The following is a 25,118-nucleotide window of genomic DNA, read 5'->3' on the forward strand; positions in this document are numbered from 1 at the left end:
TTGTTTTAAAAAATGAAAGCGGGTACATTAGTTTGTGCACATTGCAGCTTCTCTTTCTTTAATGTTTGAAAGTAAACCATGCCTAACAGCATTCATTTTGGCATTTTCCTATTTATGTCACTTTATTAAAGGCAGTGTGCACTTCACATTGTTATTAGCATTTCCAATACAGCACAATTTTATATATGATACTACTCACAAGTTACTCACTACTTGAGTAGTTTTTTTTTTAGGTACTTATTTACTCTTACTCAAGTACTTATTTCTATGAGTACTCTTACTTCTACTTGAGTAACATCATTAGAAAGTAACAGTACTTTTACTTGAGTACTGTTTCGGTTTACTCTACCCACCTCTGGTAACCACTGGTCGCTAGAATTGAAGCCAATGCAGAAGTGCTGAAAAAATGATTTTTAGTCTGAATAGCTCATTTCTGTATCGGCACACACTGTACTGTAATTTTTTCATAACTCAGCAGTTTCGAAGATATTAAGAGTACAGGTATTGCATAATGAGAGGCACAGCTGACTTTACTGACAGGCGGGAACACTGTCGCCAAGACAAAACAATAAACAGCAAAAACTGAAACTTCATTACAGGAGCTTTAAAAATCTGTTTCTGTGATATTTGTAGTCATATTATGGTGTTCAAAACAAAGCAGTGCATAGGAAACACGTCTTGAATCATATTACATTGCACTGGAAACATTTAAAATGATCCTACCTACTGTCATAAGATGCCTTTCTTTCCTGTAAAGTATGATGTTATAGCAGCAGCTATTAGTAATATTCTTGGAAGGAGCACATGACTCAGCTTACTTTGTATTTTCTTTACGCAATGTTTGACATAATTTCCATCCATCACCAACTGACACACAACCTTAGCCACTAGCGTTTGAATATATTTGGAGCATTTGAACATTGTCACACAAATCAGAGTTAATATTCTTTCTGCTTCATATTCACCTGCCAATGTTAGCTGGTGATGTAACTTGAAATCATGGGAAAAATTTGTCTGTGTAGGTTATAACCTTACACTTCCTCAACTTCCCCTCTTCCTTGAAACATATTGTCAAGATTAGATTTTTAAAAATGTATTTGCTCAGGTGTCCAGGGAAAATGCTATATATAGTCAATTCATTGACGTGAGTCTCTGTCATTTATTTTAGGCCGGTTAAAAATAACACATCCAACCTAAATTGTTTTTGTACACTAGTTCATTTCTACTTTTAATGTGTGAACAGCGTCAATGGATCCTATTAATCACTTGTCAAATCCTCCTCTATCTGCAGACTGGCTAAGAGGTCCTGGTTCGGTAACTTCATCAGCCTGGAGAAAGAAGAGCAGATCTTTGTCTTGATTCGAGACAAGCCGCTCAGCTCTATCAAAGCCGATATCGTCCATGCCTTCCTCTCTGTGAGTACAATCAAGCTCAGATAAGCCTCAGCAACATCACTTTGATATCATTTGTGGCGCTAAAGGCACACTTCTGGATTTTATATCCTTCAATGAGCATAAACCTTTTTCTTTTGCGTCTTCAGATCCCATCCCTCAGCCACAGTGTGGTGTCTCAGAACAGTTTCCGGGCAGAGTACAAGTCCTCCGGTGGCCCCTCTGTCTTCCAGAAGCCTGTCAAGTTCCAAGTATGATATTTTTTACCGCTTTAGATAAACAAAAGGCGTCGTTCTCTCAAGTCAAATCTGGCTGGCAATGCATGACTCAACCCTTAAAGTTTATATTAAATTCTAGCATTTCTGTATTCTCTATGGAGAATCAGAGTGTCTCATTGTAAGGGTCTTACACATGAAGATTAAATATTGCATAACACTTCAAAATATGCAGAATATTATTTTCTCCCACTGTACCATTAAATATTCTTTTGTTCTTTGAATGTTAGATTAGATGGATGAATAATGGAGAACTGTTCATTTGATGTATTTTTACAGTCGTGTCTTTAAAGCCCCCCATGTAAGATTTTAATGTCTCATGACAGCGCCCTCTAGTGGTGGAGTCTGAAAACCTCATCTGTAGAGTCCATTTAACTCAATCTGTGATCTTCATATTATGTGAGCATGGTTTATATCGCGGTATGCTTGGTCCTTTTCCTCCTGCAGGTGGACATTGGTTTCTCTGAGGGGGAGAGAGAGCGAGAGAGGGAACGAGCAGAGAGGGAAGGAAGAAGAGAGATGGGGATCTACAGCGTCACCTTTACGCTAATAGCAGGTAGGAGAGTGTTTATTAGGAAGATTGCCAGAGGGCAACAGCAAGCTGGAGATGCAAGACATCCAAATTAAATTCAAGTATTTGTTTTTGGAAAGACCTTTATTTAGTTCTCCTAAGTTGTAATCTCACTCCCGGAACAGTTTTATGATGAAACAATAAGGTTTGAACCACTATTTGGCTAACAAGGGTAAATTATCCAGATGTACCGTTAAATCTGGAATATTAGTTGCACTGTCGGCTCTTAGAAAAGATTCAAACTATGTTCTTGTGTGGAGACTTTCATTGTGTTCAGCAGTGTGAAGTTTCTATGCAGCTGTATAGCTCTTTCTTGTACCATCTGTTATTACCATTTAGCCAGCCACCTGTACGATTGTTGAGCCCAGCTTACAGTTGCGTTGATAGTGTCAAGGTATACTACCCACAACCAATTTGCCGAGCTGACCACGCCCCTTTGCTGGTTACTTGTTGTCTTCAATTTAAGTCTTGTCAATCAAACCTTCAATCTAGCAAGCACTGCTTAAGGCTTACAGACCCATTTTGCCACTGCACTCCCGACTTGTAATTTATCTCAAACACTGTTACAATCATGATTTTATGAACACCAAGGGTTCCTGTACATTTTGGTATTCTAGTGTTTTTAGCCTTTTGTTTTGATTTTCTGGCCCTTACTGTAACACTTCCTTGTTGCACCGTTGGTGCTGTTTGCTGCTACTGCTAACTGTTATTAGTGTACAAAGGCTGCTAAAAATAACGACTGTACTGTAACTGCCTGGCAACAAATATCAGATGAAGTTAATGACAAGCTTGTGAACCTGGTTGAGTGTTTGGCAGCAGATGAGCGGCTAAAAAAAGAGATTCAGGATGGAGGAGGCCAAATTGGAGCTGAAAGACTTTGGTTGTAGTTTGAATTTGCCAAGACAGCGCACACATGACTCCAAATGAATATTTCCTGGTTCAGAGACAAATCTGCAACAGTTCCTTGCTGTTGTTTCTGCTGCTCCCTGGTGGTCAGTGGAATAAGTAACAGCAGGTTTCACTGGATCTGAAGTAATGTGAGGTTGAAGTTAGAGCAAATGAACAGTCAGCTTTCTCATCAGCCAATATTAGTGACAGTGGTCTTCAAATTCATTCTCCTATTCAGCTGTATTGTGTTTTTCCAACGATATATTTAAGGTTATATCTCTGGTTTAGTATTTAAAATGTATGTTAAGTCAGCACATTTGACATTTGACTAGTTGATCCGTATCTCCTGTCAGGTCCCAGTCGCAGGTTTAAGAGGGTAGTGGAAACCATACAAGCTCAGCTTCTGAGTACTCATGATCAGCCTTCTGTGCAGGCACTGGCTGGTAAGTAACACACACACACACACACACACACATATGTATTTTTGATGTTTGTCTGACTCCATCTTTACCTGATTTAACTTCTCGTCCCTCAGATGAGAAGAACGGTCAGCTTACCCGTCAACCCAGCACTCCTTCTCGTCAGAACTCCCGGCGTTCTGAAAGCGGATCAGAGCGGGAGCGGGAGCGGGGAGAGAAGGAGCGTGCAGCAGATGGGGTAAGCGGAAGTGGGAGCAGTAGTGGGACGGTCCTGCAAAGGCGAGGATCAGGGAAGGACAAAACCAGACTCCTCTCGTCATCCAACGGGACACAGTCTCATCCCTGAAAAGAATGTTTCGGAAGAAAGGCGAGGGTCTTCTTCCTTGCCTTTTTCTCTTCCTTCCCTCAATCCTTCCCACATTCTTTCCTAACCTTTTCCTTACTTCCTGTCTTGCTTCCTTCTGTTATTCCAAAGCAATGGGAGAGGAGCAGTTCTTCTTCAAAGGGATATGATGGAGGATGGCTCCCTCCAATGGCTAAGTTGAAAATGTATACTTGTAGGAGGCAGGTTGATCTCTGGTCAGCCTTCAAGGGCAGGTTCACCCTGGAGAAACACATCCAAGGATGGGGCATCCAAGAAGTCCCATCTTACCAGAGACATACAGGAAAAGCTTACGCTCTGATGAATCTAAAAAGCACATGACTGTTCAACCATTAATCACATGCAAGTCAAGGTTCAAATCCCAAAGGAAACCTCCCATCAGCCACTCGAAACAACACTGGACAGCATTCTCATTTATCTTTTTTTTTTGGGACAGCTTACGGTCGCCTGGATTATCAAGCCTCCTCAACAATATCTGATCAAAACCTGATGAGCCTGTCTCCTCTCTTCCCCTCACTCTGTTTAAGGACAAAACTTTATTCACAACTATGGAAGGTTAATTCTGAACAGAAATTACAGTTAATGAAGACTTGATTGTTGGCATGGATTTTTTCCCTTAAGAATAAGCAAAGCTTAAAAATTATTTCATCATCAGTGAGTCTGAAAGCAGAGGAAAACATGACAGAAGATGGATCTGACAGGGTCTACATTATGTGGCCCTACAGCTATGTGAATATCAAAACCGGACAGACAGGATGCAATATTTCCTTGAGTGTATGAGCAGCGTAGAGTCCCACAATTATTCCAGTAGTTCCACAGATAAAGCTATGATACCGTAATGCCTTTAATGGAGGAGAAAAAGTGGACAGAGAGCTAGATTTAGCCCCATTTTAAGGACACTAGTCACACTACCAGTAGAATGTCTCACATGTAAAAATACCCACTGAAAGAGATGGATATGAATAGTAAAATAGAGTTTAGCTAGTGAGGGGTATTTAGTAGAAATGGAAGGACAGTAAAATTAGTGGCTGAAAATGTAGCCTAACTCACAAATAATGTTTACAGTCAATTCTGTCAAAAATAGGATTTTTTTATACTATATGTAGAACGAATATATAGTTCTAAGTAGTTTTTCTTCTCTTCATTCTGACTGTGAAGCAATACTTTCTAAGTGAAGTGAACGATAGGAAACAAAATCAACAAAATGATCCAACAAAATGATAATTAGCCAAAGCTGTTGTTAAGCTACAGCAGTTTTAGCCTAGCTAAAGTAGCCTATGTGAAGCCCCAGCCCTGAACAGCTGTTGTCAAGACCATATCAGCTATAACTAGCACAGCTGGCCCGTCCACAGTCATTGAAACACGAATGCACATGAATGCAGACATCTAGTAAGGACCTCTCAAATCAAGTTTTTTGTTTAAAAATCTTCTGTTAGCTAAGTCACAATCTTAGCTAACTTAACTAGCCTGCTCTAGCTACGGAAAAACTTAAGCCCAAGTCAAAACTATACCTCTTTCTTTCTTTGTAATTAAGTTAGGTCTGATTCAAGAAAATTAATATGGCGGCTTAAAATGATCTGAATCCTTTGGATTAGCATTAGTGCTAACAAAGGATTCTATCAAAATGTAGCTATTGCTATTAGTGCTTTGAAGCCCTGCCGCCCCCAGTTGATTTAGAAGTTTTCGATACTTGCTGTGACAACACTGACTAAAACATCCAAGTAGAATTCTAATGTGGTGGCTTTTGCTAAATTAACAGCTTGTTGATATGGTCTAAATGCTAAGCTATGACACAAGCCTACAGAGGTTTGCCAGGACAGGGATTCCCATTGCATTTAGCGAAGACTGCTAAATCTTTGGAATGTGTTTTACACTATGCGTTTTTGACTCCTGTCTCTTATAATGGAATCACTCAAGAAATGTATAACTTCCAAGCCAGCATGGAGAGGAGAAGTACTTACCCTGACCAACAGTGTGAGAACACTCTGAAAATTGTGAGCATGTGAATACTGTGTGTTGACGAGAAAAAAATCCAAACCTGTCCTGTAACCAACAAGGGAACAAAAGTTAATGAAATTTCAGTCGATGAAGGTGGATGAGGATGGAAATTTGGAACTCAAATAAAAAGTTGACCAAACAGGTCAACCAAGCCTTTTAGGATATATTATAAGGAACTTGAAACCCTCCCTTTGTTCCTTCTTGTTTTAAAAAAGATGCCGAAGGATGAAGGGTGAGGCTGATTCCCCATAAGCCTGCACTCTTTCTGGCTCTGAAAGGAGAGATGGAGGGAGGAAAGAGAGAGGCGGGTGGAGATGAACAAATAATGTACTTTTCATATAAGAAGAAAAAAGACAGCAAGAGAGAAATGACTGACATCTGACATCTGTTGTCATAAAGACCCTACGCACATACTGCCCAGAGGAGGAAGAGGAAAAATAAGCCACACGGAAAGAATGATTTTAAATTATTTATTTTTGCGTGTTTTACTTTCACCCTCCATTCTTTTTTTTTTTACTTTCCTCCGGTCTGAGTTTTAAAGAAATGTTCTGTTTGCCACCGGCATAGTGGAGGGTGCACTAACCCTGTGAATGTCAAAAACTTATTGTTGCAAGTTGTAAGCACATTTTGGTTCCACACATTTAATGAAAATGTATTTATGTATGTATGTATTTATGTATTTATTTATTATTTCTTTATTTGTCATATATTTATTTGTCAAGTATTCGTTAAAGTTGTTTTTTTTTTTGTTTTGTTTTTTCACAACAAGTAGAAGACGGATGGGAAAAAATGGAATTGCCACTTTCAAGATATCTGACGCTGCAGTGCAAACCAGCTTTCCTGAAAAAAACTGACAATAACTTTGACTACTTTGTCTTTTACAGTCTAAAAACATATGCTGCAGAAATTCCTTTCATCATTATCTTGTGTTTTTACCCATTTTGTTCTTTTTGTTCACTCATTACTGTTTGCTCCATAGATGTTCATATACTACACCACTTTAAAAATATTCCATGTGCACACACACAGTGAGTGATAAGACCCCGCATAGATACAGTTTGAGTTTGAACAAAAGTCTTGCCATATTTATTTGTGCTGAGTCACTCAGTCTTTTTTTGTTCTGTCTTTTGGGTGTTTCTGACTGACATCTAAGGCAAAATATAGCAGGATGACAAGCTGCTGGAATGTTACACCATTAGTTTGAAATATTTGTGGGTGAATCAGATAAACTGAAGACAGACACATCCCCTGCCTTTCAAAATATGAGTCTGTTTTGAGCTAGGCTAGTCTTAGGTTGGCTATGCCTCTTTCTCTGTCGGTCAGTAACTTTAGAGCAGACTAAAATGACTTAACCACCCCTGAAACCATTGCCACTATATTTTGAAACTTTAAATTACTGTCAAACACCTGCAAAATTGGCATTTGTGCTTGGAGCTAACTAGTAAATGTTAGCATGCTAACAAGTAAAGCTAACGGGTTTCACATGCGAGTCATTGTACCTTTTAAACCAGAGATAGATTGCATAAAACATGGGCGCCTTCTCAGTAACATTATCAGTTGATTTCTGTGAAGCAGAGTGATTCAATGATGAGGTCGCTGTATTAGAAACAGAGACACCATCTAATATTTGGCTAATCTAGAGACTGGCAAGGAGGTCGAGCTCAGGCAGGTGTAGCCAGCAGACAAACATCTACATCACCCCCACCTGTCAGTCAAATCACTCACTCACCTATTTATGAAAAAATAAGCCTTGACATAAATCCTTGAATTCTAGAGGAATTATAAAAAATCATCACCATACTCTTTTAATAAGTAGAAATATATGGGCTCCACTGGGGTTAACCTCACCTTTGGAGCCAGCTCTAGGTAGACACATTAATGACTGCATTTTTTTATTTTACCACCCCAAAGGTTGCTGCTTCTTCCAGACAGTAGCAATTAAGCATTATTTCTGTAAGTATGTTAGCATGCTAATGTTAGCATTTAGCTCAAGCAGTGCTCTAGCAAGTACAGCCTCTCAAAGAAGCTAGCATGGCTGTTTACTTTTAGCCTGAATTACAAGCTAAACCATGAATGCATGTGTATGTCTCTGAATCAGTCCCAGGGAACTCTAGGTGTTTAGCTCATGCAAACTCCACTGGTATCATTCTACATCTTTAGCTGACTTTACTATAGTCTTCACACACTCAGCACATTAAGCTGAAAGAGCTTAACTAGAATGGAAGAAACACTATCAAGTGGCAGTTTCTTTGACATACTCTGGTCTCTTTAAGGCATCCTGAAATTCCTGAAAAGCAGGAAAATGTTATCCATGTAGTTTAGTTCCGGGGACTCTGTTTCATCCACAAGAACAGACTGATTGATCAAGAAAGGTTTCTTCCATTTTATTTTCTTATTGGACAATAATGGCTTGACCTCTATTTGTAACCAGCGGCTTTCTTTTTCTCATCCTGGTGCTCAAGTGGGCCTCCCTGGAAAATCCAGACACTGAGGTGCTCACTTTTGAAAAGGCAGAGGTCAAGGGGGTTTCAAGTTACAGTCACATTACCAAAGGAAGCAGGAGGTCAGGGTTCAAGTCAGTCTAAGTCAAGTTTACCCTCTTAAATCCCTTTTAGATAAAAGATACAAGTTAACAAGAAGAGCAAACAAAGACAGGAGAAAAAGTGGCTGCTTCCACTTTTGTAGTAAACTTTCATTCAAACACAGCGGGACTCTCGGCACGTTTGTGGCTGAGACTTCCTGTTGAGAGAAATCTCACCCCTCCCTTCCTCCCTTTCTCATTCCTACTTTACCCCACCAGCCATCCATGGACTTAACATTTTCTACAACCCCCATCCCTCCTATTTGTATCTCCAAAACCCCAACTGCACATATCTCAGCCCTTATATAATCATCCCCTCCCCTTATATACATTTTATACACTGTATACTCAACGCAGATGCTGTATACATTTGTATATGCTGTATCTCTGTCTGTCTCCATTGTATGCCATCCATATCTATGTAGCCTTCACTATCTTTTATCGACACTGTAGTCACAACTTTCTCTCATCATTATTGCTCATTCTTCTTCTGCAGTTACGACTGTATGACTATAATCTCTTGTCTCCAGCCCATATTATCCTCCACCCCTGCCACACCTCACCACGCCCTACCCATGACCACTCCCCCCATATTATCAGCTTCCACTCTACACTGAAATGATTTTTTTTTTTTCACTCTGGAGGTGAAGTTAGAAATAATCTAGAGGGAGGAGGTGTGTGGAGGAGGGTGAGTCAAGAAAACTGCTTACATGATTGATAATGACAACGACAAAGAGAAATGTCTGTAGTATAATTACAAAAAAGGAAAAGTGCACTATTATGACAATGATTATTATTGCCTGTGAGAATACTGACCAATAAATAATGGAAAATATTTGTTGTTATATGTGTTCTGTTTCATGGTACATGTACAATATTTTGGTTTGCAGTGGGACTAAGCGTGCCCAACAGTATGACGTTAATACTTGATGAGATCCATAGGAATGTATTTTATGTAACAGTTTTTGTTTAGGCAAATATACAGTCGTATGAAAAAGTGTGGGCACCCCTCTGAGGCTGCATAATAATTTACTCTGTCTTCACAGAAATGATCAAAGTGGCATGTCATTCATTGTCTCATCAAAGCTGAGTACTGGGGTGTTTTCCCAGACAAAAACTTTGAGTGTAGCAATACTAATTGTATGAAATTAAATTAGATGTCAAAAATAGGCTGTGCAAATGTTTGGGCACCCTTGTCATTTATTGTTGAATACCTGTAACTACTTAACACTGATTTATTGGAACACAAAATTGGTTTTGATGAGCTCATTTAGCATTGAACTTCATAGACAGGTGCATCCAATCATGAAAAAGGTATTTAAGGTGGCCAATTTCAAGTTGTTTTTCTCTTTGACTCTCCTCTGAAGAGTGGCGACATGGAGACTTCAAAACAACTCTCAAATGACCTGAAAACAAAGATTGTTTAGCATTATGGTTTGGGGAAGGCTACAAAAAGCTATCTCAGAGATTTCAGCTGTCAGTTTCGAATGTGAGGAACATAGTGAGAAAATGGAAGGCTACAGGCACAGTTCTTGTTAAGGCCAGATGTGGCAGGCCAAGAGAAATATTTGAGAGGCAAAGGCGAAGGATGGGGAAAATGGTGCAAAAACAACCCACAGACCACCTCCAAAGACCTACAGATCATCTTGCAGCTGATGGTGTCAATGTCCATCGTTCAACAATTCAGCGCACTTTGCACAAGGAAAAGCTGTATGGGAGAGTGATGCGTAAGAAGCCTTTTCTGAGCACATGCCTAAAACAGAGTCGCTTGAGGTATGCAAAAGCACATTTGGACAAGCTAGCTTCATTTTGGAATAAGGTGCTGTGGACTGATGAAACAAAGATTGAGTTATTTGGGCATAACAAGCACCGTTATGGATGGAAGTGAAAGAACACAGCATTCTAAGAGAAACACTTGCCCACAGTAAAATTTGGTGGAGGTTCCATCATGCTGTGGGGCTGTGTGGCTAGTGCTGGTACTGAGAATCTTGTTGAAGTTGATGGTCGCATGGATTCCACTGAATATCAGCAAATTCTTAAGAATAATGTTCAAGAATCTGTCCCAAAGTCGAAGTTACGCCGGGGCTGGATATTTCAACAAGACAACGACCCAAAACACTGCTCAAAATGTTCTCAGGCATTCATGCAGAGGAACAAGTACAATGTTCTAGAATGGCCACCCCAGTCCCCAGACTTGAAGATCATTGAAAATCTGTGAAAATGATTTGAAGTGGGCTGTCCATGCTCGGAAACCATCAAGCTTAACTAAACAGGAGATGTTTTGTAATGAAGAATTGTCCAAAATAACTTCAAAATAACAATCCAGACACTCATTACAGGCTATAGAAAGTGTCTAGTGGCTGTTATTTTTGCAAAAGGAGGCTCTACTAAATATTGATGTGATTTTTCTGTTGGAGTGCCCAAATTTATGCACTTGTCTAATTTTGCTTTGATGCATATTGCACATTTATCGTTAATTAAAAAAACATAATTTCACGGCTGAAATATTACTGTGTCCATCAGTTATTTGATATATCAAAATGAAGTTTCTGATAAAACACCTAGTGATTTATAAATGAAAATATGGAAATTATCAGGGGTGCCCAAACTTTTCATACAACTGTAGCCAAAATTTCAGTCTGAAAATGTTATTTTTTTCCAATTTCCTTATCTCCTTGGTTAACCACAGAAATTTGGATTCCTACTCAAAGACTGTAAGGATTTGTTTTTTCCATATTTGAAGACTCTTCATTCAATATCAGAGATTTTAAATACCAAGACTTTGACCAAGTTCTTTCTTTTGCTATTATTTTATTTTATTTATTATTGAACATTCATTCTTATGTGGCTATGGTAGCCCTAAGTGGACATGCATGCATACATTTTATTTACATTTACATAATGACGTAAGGTAAGCCTATTTTATGTGTTTATTTTGTGCTCTTGCAACTCTGGGGATATCTGTCTGATTTTGAGAAATAATTTAAAATAAAGTTATTATTGTAGAAAAATCAGGTAAATTAAATGTATGGATGCATGGCTGCTTATGGCTACTGTAATATATTAAACATAAAATTGAATTAAATAAAAATAAAAACTTAAAACGGGTCACATTCATATAACAGTCATAGTCATACAAACGGTAGAATGACGAACCCAAATACAAACTTAATTGGGTGATAACTGAGGGACCTGAGTGAATCAAGGGGTTAAGGCTAAATAGGAAACAGAGTCTTGGAGTAGTGTTACCAAACAGATCAGAAGCATCAATTTAAGACAGTGAATCCGTCTAAAACTGCTGAGTCTTTGAAAAAAATTAAAGAAAATTCTTAAAATAATTGTAAAAGTAGCAATCGTGTTTGGGTTAAAGATCGACCTATTTACCCTAAAAATGTACCCTTCAAAAAAATGTATGCTCTGTATGTCAAAGATGGGCGTTTCACTGTGACATCACTTGTGGCTTCCTGCAAACAGACTTTGAAAATGAGGAGCTCTTACTCTGACACTGAAAAAGTGTCCAGAGAGGTTTTGACATGATATTTGAAGCCTGAAGTGAAACAAACTAGACTATTATGACAAAACAGTTAAAATCACCTCACAGTGATAAATAATCACTATCACCCTTATGAATTAGATTTAATTGAATTTATTTTATTTAAGTGGAAGGCTATTTCATTAATTTATCATCCTAGCTTAACTTATGGGCAAACGTATGGGGCGCCGTTTGTAAAGTTGTGCACACCGAAAATAACAGCAACGTTTCTCCACATTTAGCTCCAAAACGTCATAAAAATGGAGAGTGAATTTTTAAAAGTCACTTTTTATATCACACTATTATACACAGGAATATTTGTGATGTTCTTCACATTTAATTTTGTCTTGAAAAATATATTTAGTTAAAATAATTGTTAAATCAAAATGCTAAATATAAATATAAATGTTAAATATAAATCTAAATGTTAAATATAAATATAAATGTTAAATATAAATATAATATAAATTTAAATATAAATGTAAAATATGAATGGAAATGCTAAATATAAATGTAAATGTAAAATATAAATATAAATGTTAAATGTAAATCTGTGAAGAACATCACAAATATTCCTCTAAATGTGATAAAAAAAAAGTGACTTTTAAAAATTCACTCTTCATTTTTATGACGTTTTGGAGCTAAATGTGGAGAAATGTTGCAGTTATTTTCGGTGTGCACAACTTTACAAACGGCGCCCCATACAAACGTACCAAATTGGACGCCTACATTTACACACCACCGGTTTGGCCTCCTGTCTTTCACATGGGAGTGGCTCATCTTCTCATATTCACACTATCTTTGCAAGCTGGCAGTGATTGCCTTGCTGGTCGGAGAAAGGTTCGTTTTCACTGAGTTCGGCTGCAGCCTTAAAGAAGAAGGGAGGAGTGCAAAACAGACTTTTCCGTATCTATCTTCTCATCGACAAAGCTCCTCGACAAACACCTCAGGTACAATTTTGATCAGCTCTTTTACTAAAGTTGTCTCCTTTGTTCTGAATATATTTGTATCCTGGTCCTTTTGCTCTCAGTCGGCTTTTGTGCATCGCATGGTGTGGGAGATGGTGCTGAGCATGTATGGACCACTGTGTTGAATATCAGTGATAATACACTAGGCTACTGCACATGTGAGCTAATACACTGTCCTTCGCGGATGTGTAATAAGGCTGAGTTGAATTTCTGGTTTGTAGTAGATGTTTTGGAAGCTTAAGGTGTTTCTGTCCACCCACATATGAACATGATGATGTAGCTGGTTGATGGTGAGAAACATGGTTGCTTCAGACTGTAACTATTTCCTCCGACTGAACCGGTTTGGGGGCTCTGCCACATTCAAACAAGCCGAAGCTACTTGGTGTTTGAAGTTTTTGCTAACAGCTAAAGCTAAACATGCAATACTTGATGAAAAGGAAAACATCCGGGCTTGACCGCTCAGTCTTCAGGAACATCTTGGAAAAACATTTAGAGGCAAATACTATGTAGCTTATTTACATACCCGCGTCTACATTCAAATGAGAACATTCCTCTTAAACATTTAAAGCTGTGTAACAAGTGACATATTGCCAATACGCTAAAAACGGCGCTGAGAATCAGCATTTGACTGTATCAAGGTATTTAAGCTCATTTAATTTGCTTGGCCAGGAAGTGGAAATATTACAAATTTAAAAAAAAACATTTCACAGGAAGGTGCCAGTGCTTTGAATAATTCAACATGAGAGTTAGAGCTGCTTTAGAGCGGGATGAACTTCAAGTAAATTAAAACTAACATTATAAAATGTTGACATTGAGCCTCCGCTGTTGTGTACTCAATAGTGGGTACTGTGTCCACTGTGTGTACCGTGCACGCGCGATTCTTCCCGCCGCCCTCTGTCGTGCGCGCGCTGGGTCTGTCTGCTGAATGAACGGAGCTCGTGTCACTCCACCGGTCTCTCCACTCCGGCAGGTAAAACCTGTTTCTCTACGGTGGTCGTGACAATTAAATATCAAACACCAATTTGTAGGTATACTCTAAGCCCACTTTAAGAACTTCACTGTCGTTTGCTGTAAAAAAAATAAATACAATGTTGTAGCCAGGGCATAATATTAACTTTTTACCTCATCTGCCATTGGCTACTGACCTCCAAAATGTACCGGCCAAAAATATTTTTCACCGGCCAAATAAAAATCAGGCCTTATTTGATTTAAAATAATTACCATACGTTTTTATTATGAAAATCCAACTTAAACATCACTTAAAGAATACAGATAAAATTAGATTATTGCTATTTTATTAAGAAGAAGAAGAAGAAAGAAAGGTACTTTATTAATCCCCAGGGGGGAAATTCAATTTTTCACTCATAAGATAAGATAACATAAGATAAGATATACTTTATTTGTCCACCGTTGGGGGAAATTTCTTTTGTTATAGCAGCTTACAACATGGTACAGGGGAATACAACAATGTACTAACATAGTTAAAAAATATAATAACAGTAATAATAGCAATGACAAGGATAAAATAAAATAGAATAGAATAAAACAGAATAAAATAAAATAGAATAAAATAAAGTAAAAATAAAATAAAATATGGCAACTATTACAGATATATACACACTATGTACACTTCTATCTGATAAATAGATTAGGTAAGTTATTGCACAATAAAAAATATTAGTTATTTAAAAACAAACATACACAGTATGAAGAACAGTGCTGATTCAGATATGCTATTTTTGGACATGCTACACATACAGTTTTTTTGGTATATACATACAAATGCACACAGATGCAGTGAACATGCTTAGGGAGTGATGTCAGAGTGAGGATACTGCCATCAAGCAGCGCACCCCGAGCAGTTGGGGGTTCGGTGCCTTGCTCAGGGGCACCTCGGCAGTGCCCAGGCAAGTGAACCACTGTTCCCGACGTACCAACATCACAACATAAGTACAGCGCGCCGCGAGGGTCAAAATAGCCTGACAGTTGGCAGAAATGGGCGAGAGTATGAAAACAAAACCTCACATGCAATACAAAATTTTCCATCAGGTGTGTGTTTTTGTTTTACACGCCAAACTAATTTTATACCCGCCATTGGCGCTTGGCAGATGTTAATTTTACGCCTTGGTTGTAGCACAGTCAAGACTCTTAAACTTCGAAAAATTAGGTGAATTTGTACTGCTTTAATAATAATGCTTAAGCTAGCATTACTTAGCTAAATTGTTAGAGCATAGTAATGCGCACATGTCAAATTGGGACCACAATTAATTAAGAGTGGGAAAACACTTGATATCAACATCACCTCGGAGACAAAACATTTGCAGCATAATAATGGACTAGTTCAGGGGCGTGAAACTCCTTTCAGTTCAGGGGCCACATACAGCCCAAGTTGATCTGAAGCGGGCCCGACCAGCAAAATCATAACATAATGACCTATAAATAACTACAACTCTAAATTTGTCCCTTTTATTTTAGTGCAAAAAGTAAGTACATTCTGAAAAAGTTCTGAAACCTGCTGTGAATGCACCAAACACACAGGTTGCCCATTCACCTGACACACCGAGTGTAATGTTAACTGCAAAAGAACAGAGTTTATTATAATGAAGAAGGTAAAGTTGATTATTGTGGACCACTCAGCTCCAGCATGAACAGTTTGCTTGCTGGACAGTGTTGTATGCAGAGGTGTAGTGCTAGTGTTAGTAGTTAGTGGATCATCTTATAGTGCTCTAAAAAGTCTTTATGAATCTCAACAGCAAGTAATCTATTTTCTCACTTTGAGAAAAAAAGTCCAGAAAAAAAGTGCTGTTCAGGTGCAATCTATCAGCACTATGATTTTATGCGACCCCCAGAGGACAAATTTGAAGTAGTGACTTTTATTGAAAATTTGCAGTTAAAGCTAGTGTTGGTAGTCATGGAAAGCTAGCATGAGTTTGAATGTAGCATTTCCTCAGGACTCCGTCTAACCCCTCCCCCCTTCCCTCGGAGCTCCTCCAAAACGACGCCCCTTCGACCATATGATCGTGACTTATTCAAAACCGGTCCTCAACAAAACATTATCATAGTGAAAGTTAAAAACACAAACAAACATGGCTGCTGTTAGCACTCACAACTGTCATGCTAGCATTATCCAGTTGTACCAGTGACACGATATCAGGAGAAAAGTTATAACACATATAATACTGTAACAGCTCTACTGTTTGTTAAACGTGTTCAGTGTAGATGTTCTTAATTCCTACAGTGTTGACGGTTAGTGAAGGCATCAGGAGAGGTGTAGAGTGTGCGAGCGGGAGAGAGGAGAGGCAAGAGAAGTTTTTCATTCATTCAAACATTGATTGTTGCTTTGTTGGTTGGCGTGATCACGGCAGACAGTGACCGGTTAGTAAAGCTCAACTTGTTCACGAATCGGCTCTTCATCCCTACAGCGTCCGGGTGGACGCTACAGTACATCTACATTTTCTGTAGGACTTACTAAATGTCATTAATTATTTTGCTTGTCAGAGCCCCCGTGGTGAGAGCTTTTTAGACTCTGATCCGGACTACAGTCCTGAGCAAAGCCCCTCATCGGTCAGAGGGGACAGGCCGGAGGTCGAGCGACAGGGGCAGTAAATAGAGGCAGAGGAAGCAGAGGCAGGAGACGGGGAGTGCACGCCGGGGAAATGTACGCACAGGAGGCAGTCAGAACGGCAGGACGGGATTTGATTTGTTTAAAAAAAATGGACCTTAAAGTCAGTGATTGGTTGGTGTTTTCCCAGGTTCACTCCGGCTGTAGATAGCAGCTCTTTTTCGCTCTTTTTTAAGAACACGTTATGTATTGATTGCCATTGGGACATAAAGATCATTTGAGCCAGTATAACAAAAAGTGTATCTAAATCTGACTACCAACCCCAGCTTTAAGTGAATTGGTGAATTTAGATCTGCTCCTGTGTGTCCCAATCACAAACACACTTCAGTTACAGAGCCGTAACACTTAGCTAAGTGTTGCTCTGAAGTGATTTTCCATCTCTTAAAAACCTCTAACCAGCATCCCTTACGAAACAGAATGTAAAAACACCTTCTCTCTTGTATATATAAAACAGATTGTAAACATGTTTCCAAGTTAGCACTTTTGTTTCCAATCTTTACAAAGATGCTAGCAAGAAATAACACAACTTCCTGCCCAGTTTGTGCAATATGAACCAAAATAAACGTATAACCACAAGTAAGGAACAACTATCACTTCTCCTTTAAAAAAACTCAAAACTTTTTTAAACTGAGGATTTGACATTTCTAGTTGCAACTGCTAAAAACACAGTTTACTTAAGGAACTGGGTGTGGACCTTTTTGTGTTGCATCCCTAAAAGCTCCTGGAACATACAGTAAGTAAATGTTAAACAACTTTCTGGGTTAATAATCCAAAGAGTGATAGTGCGACGTTCCTTCAGCGAGTTCTGGAACATGCTTTAATCCTTTGTGCTGATTCTAACTCAGACCTGTAAAATGAAACCTGCAAACTCTCACATGGAAATGTGGAGAAATGATAAATAAGATTATTACCACTTGTGACATGTTTGAACTTTTTTCAATTTTTCTAAGAGTTTTACAGTGAGAGATTATGAGTGTCAACCAGAACTTGTTGACCTTTTAACCCACCCAGGTTTCAGTGCATCTGTGCAAAAGTTTTCATTCAATGTGAATAAGTTTTGTAGTTCAAGTCAGGCTTTACTCCTTTAACGTGTAACTTGAATTGTTCTTTAGTGTGGGTTTAGCTTATTTTGTGGAAGGGTCAAGTTAAAAGTAAGTTTGGGCGGTTAAGACCAGCATGAAGTGTTTCCCATAGATCAAAGGCTCCTGTGACTGACAATGTGAGAATCCCATGACAACAGCCAGTCAGTCTGCAGTTTCAAGCCTGTGCCTCAAACTATAAAACATTTACAATCACTCTGCTTCACTGTCAGTGTTGTCAACCTCACATTTGAAGATCATGTCTTTACCTCTGTCTTAAAATAGGTAAAGGACTTTAGTAATTAGACATCTGAAAAGTAAGAGTGAAACAAGATGAGCTAAAGTAAGCTGCAGCCAAGTGGCAACCTCCGGTCTAAAAATATAAGTCCAATGCGGAGGTGCTAAAAACTGCAGTTCATCAAGGATCCGCTTGAGGCTGGCTTCGGAAGTATCGGAAACCACATACACACCAATTCAAAAAAGCTGATCTTTACAGCAGAAATAAACATGTTTGCAGCCTGGTACAAAAGACAAGTGTAGTCTGGATAGATCATTTCTCGATCGGCACACACTATACAGGGGGTGAATTTTTTTCTAACGCTGCAATTTCTAAGATATTGAGATTACGAATCTTCCAATGAGAGGCACAGCTGGCTTTAGGCCTCTTTACGTCACAATCACTCCACAGCAGCAATATGGCTCCTGCCGACGATTGGCCTCAAAACAGCACTGCAGAAACAGATAGGGAATGTCACGGATACTACGTCCATATTTTCTACAGTCTATGGGTTGGACGGAGTCCTAAGGGAATGCTACATTCAAATTCATGCTAGTTTTCCGTGAGTACCAACCCTAGCTTTAAGTATAGTAATGCACATATGTCAAATTAGGATCACAAAATGCATGGAAATTAATACAAGTTGGATACACTTGATATCAACATCACGTCGGAGACAAAACATTTGCAGCAGAATAATTGACTAGTTACTACAACAACAGTGAACAGCCTTAACACTTAGCCAAGTGTTGCTCTGAAGTGATTTTCCATCTCTTAAAAACCTCTAACCAGCATGCCTTACGAAACAGAATGTAAAAACACCTTCTCTCTTGTATATATAAAACAGATTGTAAACATGTTTCCAAGTTAGCACTTTTGTTTCCAATCTTTACAAAGATGCTAGCAAGAAATGACACAACTTCCTGCCCAGTTTGTGCAATATGAACCAAAATAAACGTATAACCACAAGTAAGGAACAACTATCACTTCTCCTTTAAAAAACTCAAAACTTTTTTAAACTGAGGATTTGACATTTCTAGTCACAACTGCTAAAAACACAGTTTACTTAAGGAACTGGGTGTGGACCTTTTTTGTGTTGCATCCCTAAAAGCTCCTGGAACATACAGTAAGTAAATGTTTTTTTAGATTTACCAGACACATTAGGTGTATTTGCACAAAGTATCGATATCGGATCGGTATTGCCGATACCAGCCTGAATTTTACTTCGTATCGGCACGGAAAGGAAATTGGTAGTATCGAACATCACTAATGCAGAGGTCTACAAAGACCCGTTCTCTGCGGGTCATGTTACGACCTTTGGGGTAGATGCCAAGAAGAAAAAACTTTGGTTCTACAGCTAATTGAAAGATAAAAACTCCTGCATTACACGTCTGACTTATTTTCATACGCAATGGTAAAATGTACCTTTATCAGCCCCACAGCTGTTACATAGGTCTCGGATTTGTAGTTAATTTTGTGGAGCTTCTCTTGCGTTATATAGACTCATATTAACCGTTTGTATTGCTTTATTCAGTGTTTTATAGTTTGGCTCATAAAAATATTCTTTGCGGATATAGTCTTTGTTTTGTATCGTGAAGGCTCATAATACTAACAGAAAAGTACTTCAGACTCACAGTGACCAGTTTTCTGCCAACTCGTTCTTCTTGAGAAAAATAAGCATGTGTAAGCGGTCAGGTGTCAGCTGGGAGCGCCACCGGGTCAAAATCAGTCCAGCGGCAGAAAAGCCCAGACGGCTCTGATGTTGCTGGTCTGCAAACATAGCATACTAGCAATTCCCACCAGTCTGTTGGCTTTGTATCTAAAGGTGGGGAAATGTCCTGTTTAAAGTTTTCAACCCTTGTGTCGTTGTTGGCAGCAGTTGCGTATTGATCCTCTTTAAAAAGCGGAAACCTGTCACGCAGCCGCCAGCCGCCAGCTGAGTGTCTCTGCTGTGCGCAAACCCTTTAACAGCTGATTTACATCAAAACATGCCTCCCCTTTTTTTTTCAAAAATCTTTTTATTAAGACACAAACAAGGTATGCATGAAGCGCAGTGCTGATCAGTCACTGATATTAGAGGATGCTCTAAATAAACACCAAACGCAGTTAGCAGTCCCATCTACATGGGAAAAGTGAGAGACATGCGCAAAGGGAGAACAAAAAGAACCATTAACACATGGTAAGTAAGTGAAGCATGGACCTACAACCAAAGCCTGTGTTACTGTTTTGCTTTTTAGGTTAAGAAACATGCTTTAAACTGAGAACACCTCCCTGATAGCTGAACGTAATATGAGACCACATGTTGTCCGTTCCACGTGATGGAAAATTGAAAACAAAAATGCGTGTTTCGAGTAATGTCTTAACAATCAATTAATCGATTAATTGTGTACTATATCCCTTATTCGGACTAACCAACCGGTTACTGTTATTGAGTGGGTAAATTATGTCAGACTGCTTTGCTGAGTGCGGCTAACGTTAGAAAGGTAACACAACCAGCCTCCACACTAAAAGATACCATCTGTGCTTGTAAATACCCAGGTAGTAAAACAGAATAGCATTACGGCTGTAGCCATTAACCTGAGCTGCAGTCCCGGGCTCGGCTAGCTGTAGCATTAGCTTAGACAAAATGTATGTCCTAAATTTTGGGCCTACGAATACTAATATTAATAACTTGTTCAACCAACTAGTTTTCTGCAAGGGTGACGATGTTTAATAGTTTAGTTGTCCAAACGCACACATAATAGATAATAATTATACGTTCACTGATCCTCCGGCACCATGAGGCCCTTCTTGGAACAGAAATCTTTGCTGTGTCCGTTGCCGCATCACCAACTGCAGTTAACAGGCCCACACTTGTCTTCCCACCTTCTTTCTTTCAACTTTCATTGTCCCTCTTTTACAGCCCCCTCCCCTCCGGCTCCTCTGTCCTCAACACACACATACATACACAAATGTAACACCTCTAGCAGAGTAGAATGGCTGTTTGGAAGTGAGAAATATGCAGCATTAGTAGACTGAAGAGAGAGAGAGAGAGGGCAGAGACGACAGAGATCTGAACAAACACAACCCCAGACAGATTATATGTTGACCTACTTTTCTATAGGATGTGGGTCTGTAACTGTATAGTTGTCATGTCATCATGCAGTACGTACCAGGGGCCTCTCTCATGTGCAACAGCTGTGCATTACTCTGCCTTTCAACTTTACGGCCCCAAGGCGCCCCTGAGCTGCCGTACCCACACTGCTGCAGCCTGTTAACTGAGAAACTATTTGGAGGAATGGAGCTTTTGGAGGAATGAGGAATAGGTTTCCAAACAAGCTGTCATAGCCCATTTTGAAGTCAGTAAAATTGAGCAGCGAAAGCACTGACGGAAAGTTTCCTTTGTGACTAGGTTAAAAAAGGAAGTGAAGGAGAGAAGGACTCAAAAAGAAACCAAACCAAAACAGATCTCAGCCACGCAGTGATTGATTGGTTTATGCGACACCCTGTTTATTGGTTGCTGAAGACTGAATGAAAAATTATTTCAGTCCAAAAGTTCCCAACTCTGATTTGAAAACAGATACACTACATGTATATATATATATCAATGCGGCTGAAAATAGCAGGGGTTTTGCTACATCTATTATAATCTATAGGCTTATAACTGATATAGAAATAAGCAGGATTAGCAGGACTTTTTTTTTGTCAGAAATGCTTTCATCTAAGAATAGTAGGCTTATTGTAAAAAGTCTCAAAACACCCGGAGACTAAGATAATGAAGGGGAATCAAGCTAATGTGGTAGCTAATGTGGTCACTACAGCCAGCCCAGCTCTTTCCCCCTTTTTACTAGAGATGAGACATGCTTTTCGAATATTCAAATATTTGTTCACTCATTAAAAATGGAAGAGTTACTGTGAATATTGTCTTAATTTTTCATAGCTTTCCCCGCTGCCTGGTTGAAATACGGTATTCCCACCAAACGGTGGCTGTAGAGCGCTTTAAAGCTGTTTGCTAACCGCATTAAGTAACAGAAGAAGAAAACATTGGCGACAGTTGCTGCAATTTTCTCAGATTCAGAGTCTCACACTAATTCACAGGTATTTCCAGAGACTGAGCATGGCTGTAAAATGTAAACATACACGTCACGCCATGTCACAGAAACACTGACATAAAGGACGCTGTCAGTTCCCGCTACTAGCAGCACCTCGTCCTGCTGCTTGTTAATGTGAGTGCCATACAAATGGACCATTAATGAGACAGTTAGATGCAGAATAGATGCCAATGATTATTGAATTGTGTTTTGGCTTGAAATGCCCATCCCTACTTTTTACATTGCTAATCCTCTACAACGCCATAACAAAGCTCCGCCATCATTTCACCGCTGAACTTATATTTTGAGCCGACAACAACATAAGATTGTGTCAGTGCTAGGGATGTTCCAAAGTGACGAGTTTGCTATCCATTAAAGGGAGATTTGAGCTTGGACTAGCCGACCTGTCTAAAGGTAAGGAAAACAAATGGATAGAATTAGCTACATTTACGTAACATGGCTAAACAACAGATCACAGATTACGGGTTAACGATGTCAATGGGTTTTGAAATGCTACGGTCTTAAAATGCAAAAAACTGCAGTTCATTGAGTGTCCACTTGAAGCTGGCTGCAAAAACACAGGAAACCACATACACACCCATTAGAAAAAAACAATCTTTACATCGATAATAAACATGTTTACAGCCTGGTTCAAAAAACGGATTAGGTCTGAAGAGCTTATTTCGCTATCAGCACACACTGTATATGGGGTACATTTTTTTATAACTCGTTATTCTTGAAGATATTACAGTTACGAGTTTTGTCCATTTAAGGACATGGCTGACTTGATTGACAGGCGGGCATCCTGTAGCTAGTAGCGAAAAGGATAAAGGCCTGCCTCTTTACCTCACACTAGCTCAGATGCAGTTGAGTTGTGTTCAGCATTTCCAATATGGCACCTGTCGACGATTGCAAAACAGCGCAACAGGAACAGATGGGTGACACGGAAACCATTTTTTATACAGTCTATGGTGGCTACGATAGCAGAGCTTTCCCACTGTCACAACCGCACTTAACCTCACTTCAGCCCACCTCATGCTCACAAGGAAACAATGGTGGCTTTGCAGATTCCATTAATTTCAAAATTGACATAAGGTAACATTAACATCAACATTAAATCTGTGCTGAGGAGAAGTTTAGAGAGTGTGAACTCAAAAAGAAAAAAAATGTGCATTGCAACCTGATGACATATCATGCAGTGATAGATGAGATGGGCAATAAAGAGGAAGCAGCAACATCATAAACGTTAGGCTGATACAGTACATAGATTACATATGAGCTTTTTTACCAACAAACCTTTGGACCTGTCCTAATTAGAAAAGCAGACATTGTAAACCATTACAGCGTGGCAGTGAGACAATACAAGCCTGCATGGACCCCAGCCATCATATTTTACCTCTAGGCTTCTTCTACTGACATTATGACAATTCATATCTCTGCCATCCACGAAAAAAAGGGGAAACATTTGACTGTTTTTATTGTGCTACGTTCTGCTCACCTGTTGATGGTGGATCTAAAATGGCCATGCAGTTTAGCAGATAAATACATGTCCATTTACATTCAGCAGGTGAAAGATAGTCGCTCTCTGTGTCCCTAAATCTTTGCGTTTTGATACATAGTGAATTGCTAGTCAGTCAGGATCTTGTATTCTGCTGATCAGCTGTGAGAATAATGCCAGTTCTAGTAGCTCTTGAGAATTGAATAATTCATAATGTTTGACAGATGTTTTTTTTTTAAAAACAGACTTAAGATTTGGAGTCATTTATTTTTAGCCTGGACTGCAGTATTATTATTTTAACCATTGTTTTAACAACCTTTATTGACCTTATTTATTTATTTATTTATTTATTTATTTAATTGTCTATTCATTTTTTGCATTTATCTTATCATTTTAACTTTAACTGATTTTTTTTTTTACTGTCATCCTTAATTATTTTATCACTTTTAATGTATTAATTTTAAAGTTTTTTTTGTATGATTTTGTCATTTATTATTTTATCCATTTCTGTTTTCTGTCTCTCTGTTCTTTTGAAAAGCACTTTAAACTGCATGTTTCTAGATTAAAAGGTGCTATATAATGAAGTTGAGTTGAAATGCTAATGGTTGTTTGGTGTCTGGCAGCTCAGGCAGGGCCCCAAGGTCACTGCTTTTGAAGAACTACATCAACCAAGCCACAAAGAGGAAACGACCTCCCATGAAACATTACCTCTGCAGATTGCAGTCACAAACTTCAGAGTCGTTTGCACTTCTAGTGAGATAACTGTCCACTTAAAAGTGCAGGAATTTGGACACAGGAAGTCTGGTGGGGTGGGTAGAAAAGCTGCTGCTAACAATACCTCAGGGGTTCTCATTCAAAAGGTTTCAACTGGAAACAGTTTTAACTCAGGGGTTTCCTCTTTTCTGACACACACAAACAAAACTGCTAGTGAGGGTAGTACACAGTTAGCGTTAAATGCAATGGTAGGGGAGACAGGGGACAGTTGTAACATTTTTGACATTTCTGTCTATAACTTTGAGCTCTTTTAACCCAGTGTGTTCAAACTGCTATACAAACTAGCTGCAACTAAACTGAGCATGTGCAGAGTGAATCAGGGGATTCCTGACTTGTTCCTGATTGGAGCAAGTGCAAGTGTTACAACTGACCAGTGTTACAAATGTCCCCGGTCTCCCTGCTAATAATTGGCATGATAATTTCATTCAGTGTTTCGTGTTTCGGTTTTCGGTTTTCGGCCTTGGTTTCCTCATTTTCAGTTTTCAGTTTCGGCCAATAATTTTCATTTCGGTGCATCCCTAGATTAAATGGATCCAATGTATAAAAAAAATTGACGTAGTATCCGTGACGTCACCAATCTGTTTCTGAAGCTCTGTTTTTCAAGCGTCAGCGGGTGCCATATTGGAAATGCTGAACAGAACCTAATTTTGTCTGAGCCGTGTAGCCTTTTCGTTAACCGCTACAGTGTGCCCGTCTGTCAGTCAAGTCATGCATGCCCTTATTTGGGTAAAACTCGTAAGTTTAATATCTTTGAAAATACCGAGTTATAAAAAGATTTACCCCGTACAGTGTG

The 25,118-nt window shown here is 39.0% G+C and overlaps 2 protein-coding genes across 2 annotated transcripts in view; both read left to right on the forward strand.

Moving 5' to 3' along the window:
- si:dkey-16p21.7 (serine/threonine-protein kinase BRSK1) overlaps positions 1–9,340 on the forward strand; it is a 40,907-nt gene extending 31,567 nt beyond the window's left edge. Inside the window, 5 exon segments of the mRNA XM_034712319.1 lie at positions 1,292–1,415; positions 1,541–1,642; positions 2,114–2,222; positions 3,479–3,568; positions 3,661–9,340. Of these exon segments, the coding sequence (XP_034568210.1) occupies positions 1,292–1,415; positions 1,541–1,642; positions 2,114–2,222; positions 3,479–3,568; positions 3,661–3,890 (655 nt within the window). The 3' untranslated portion in view covers positions 3,891–9,340.
- Positions 9,341–12,764: 3,424 nt separating this feature from the next.
- The window catches only part of cpt1cb (carnitine palmitoyltransferase 1Cb), a 54,641-nt gene continuing 42,287 nt past the window's right edge, over positions 12,765–25,118 (forward strand). Inside the window, exon 1 of the mRNA XM_034710944.1 lies at positions 12,765–12,987. The gene's annotated coding sequence lies outside the window, so the exon portion shown is untranslated. The remainder of the gene's footprint in view (positions 12,988–25,118) is intronic.

The sequence above is a fragment of the Notolabrus celidotus genome, chromosome 20, assembly GCF_009762535.1.
Source record: "Notolabrus celidotus isolate fNotCel1 chromosome 20, fNotCel1.pri, whole genome shotgun sequence".
NCBI classification, from domain to species: domain Eukaryota; kingdom Metazoa; phylum Chordata; class Actinopteri; order Labriformes; family Labridae; genus Notolabrus; species Notolabrus celidotus.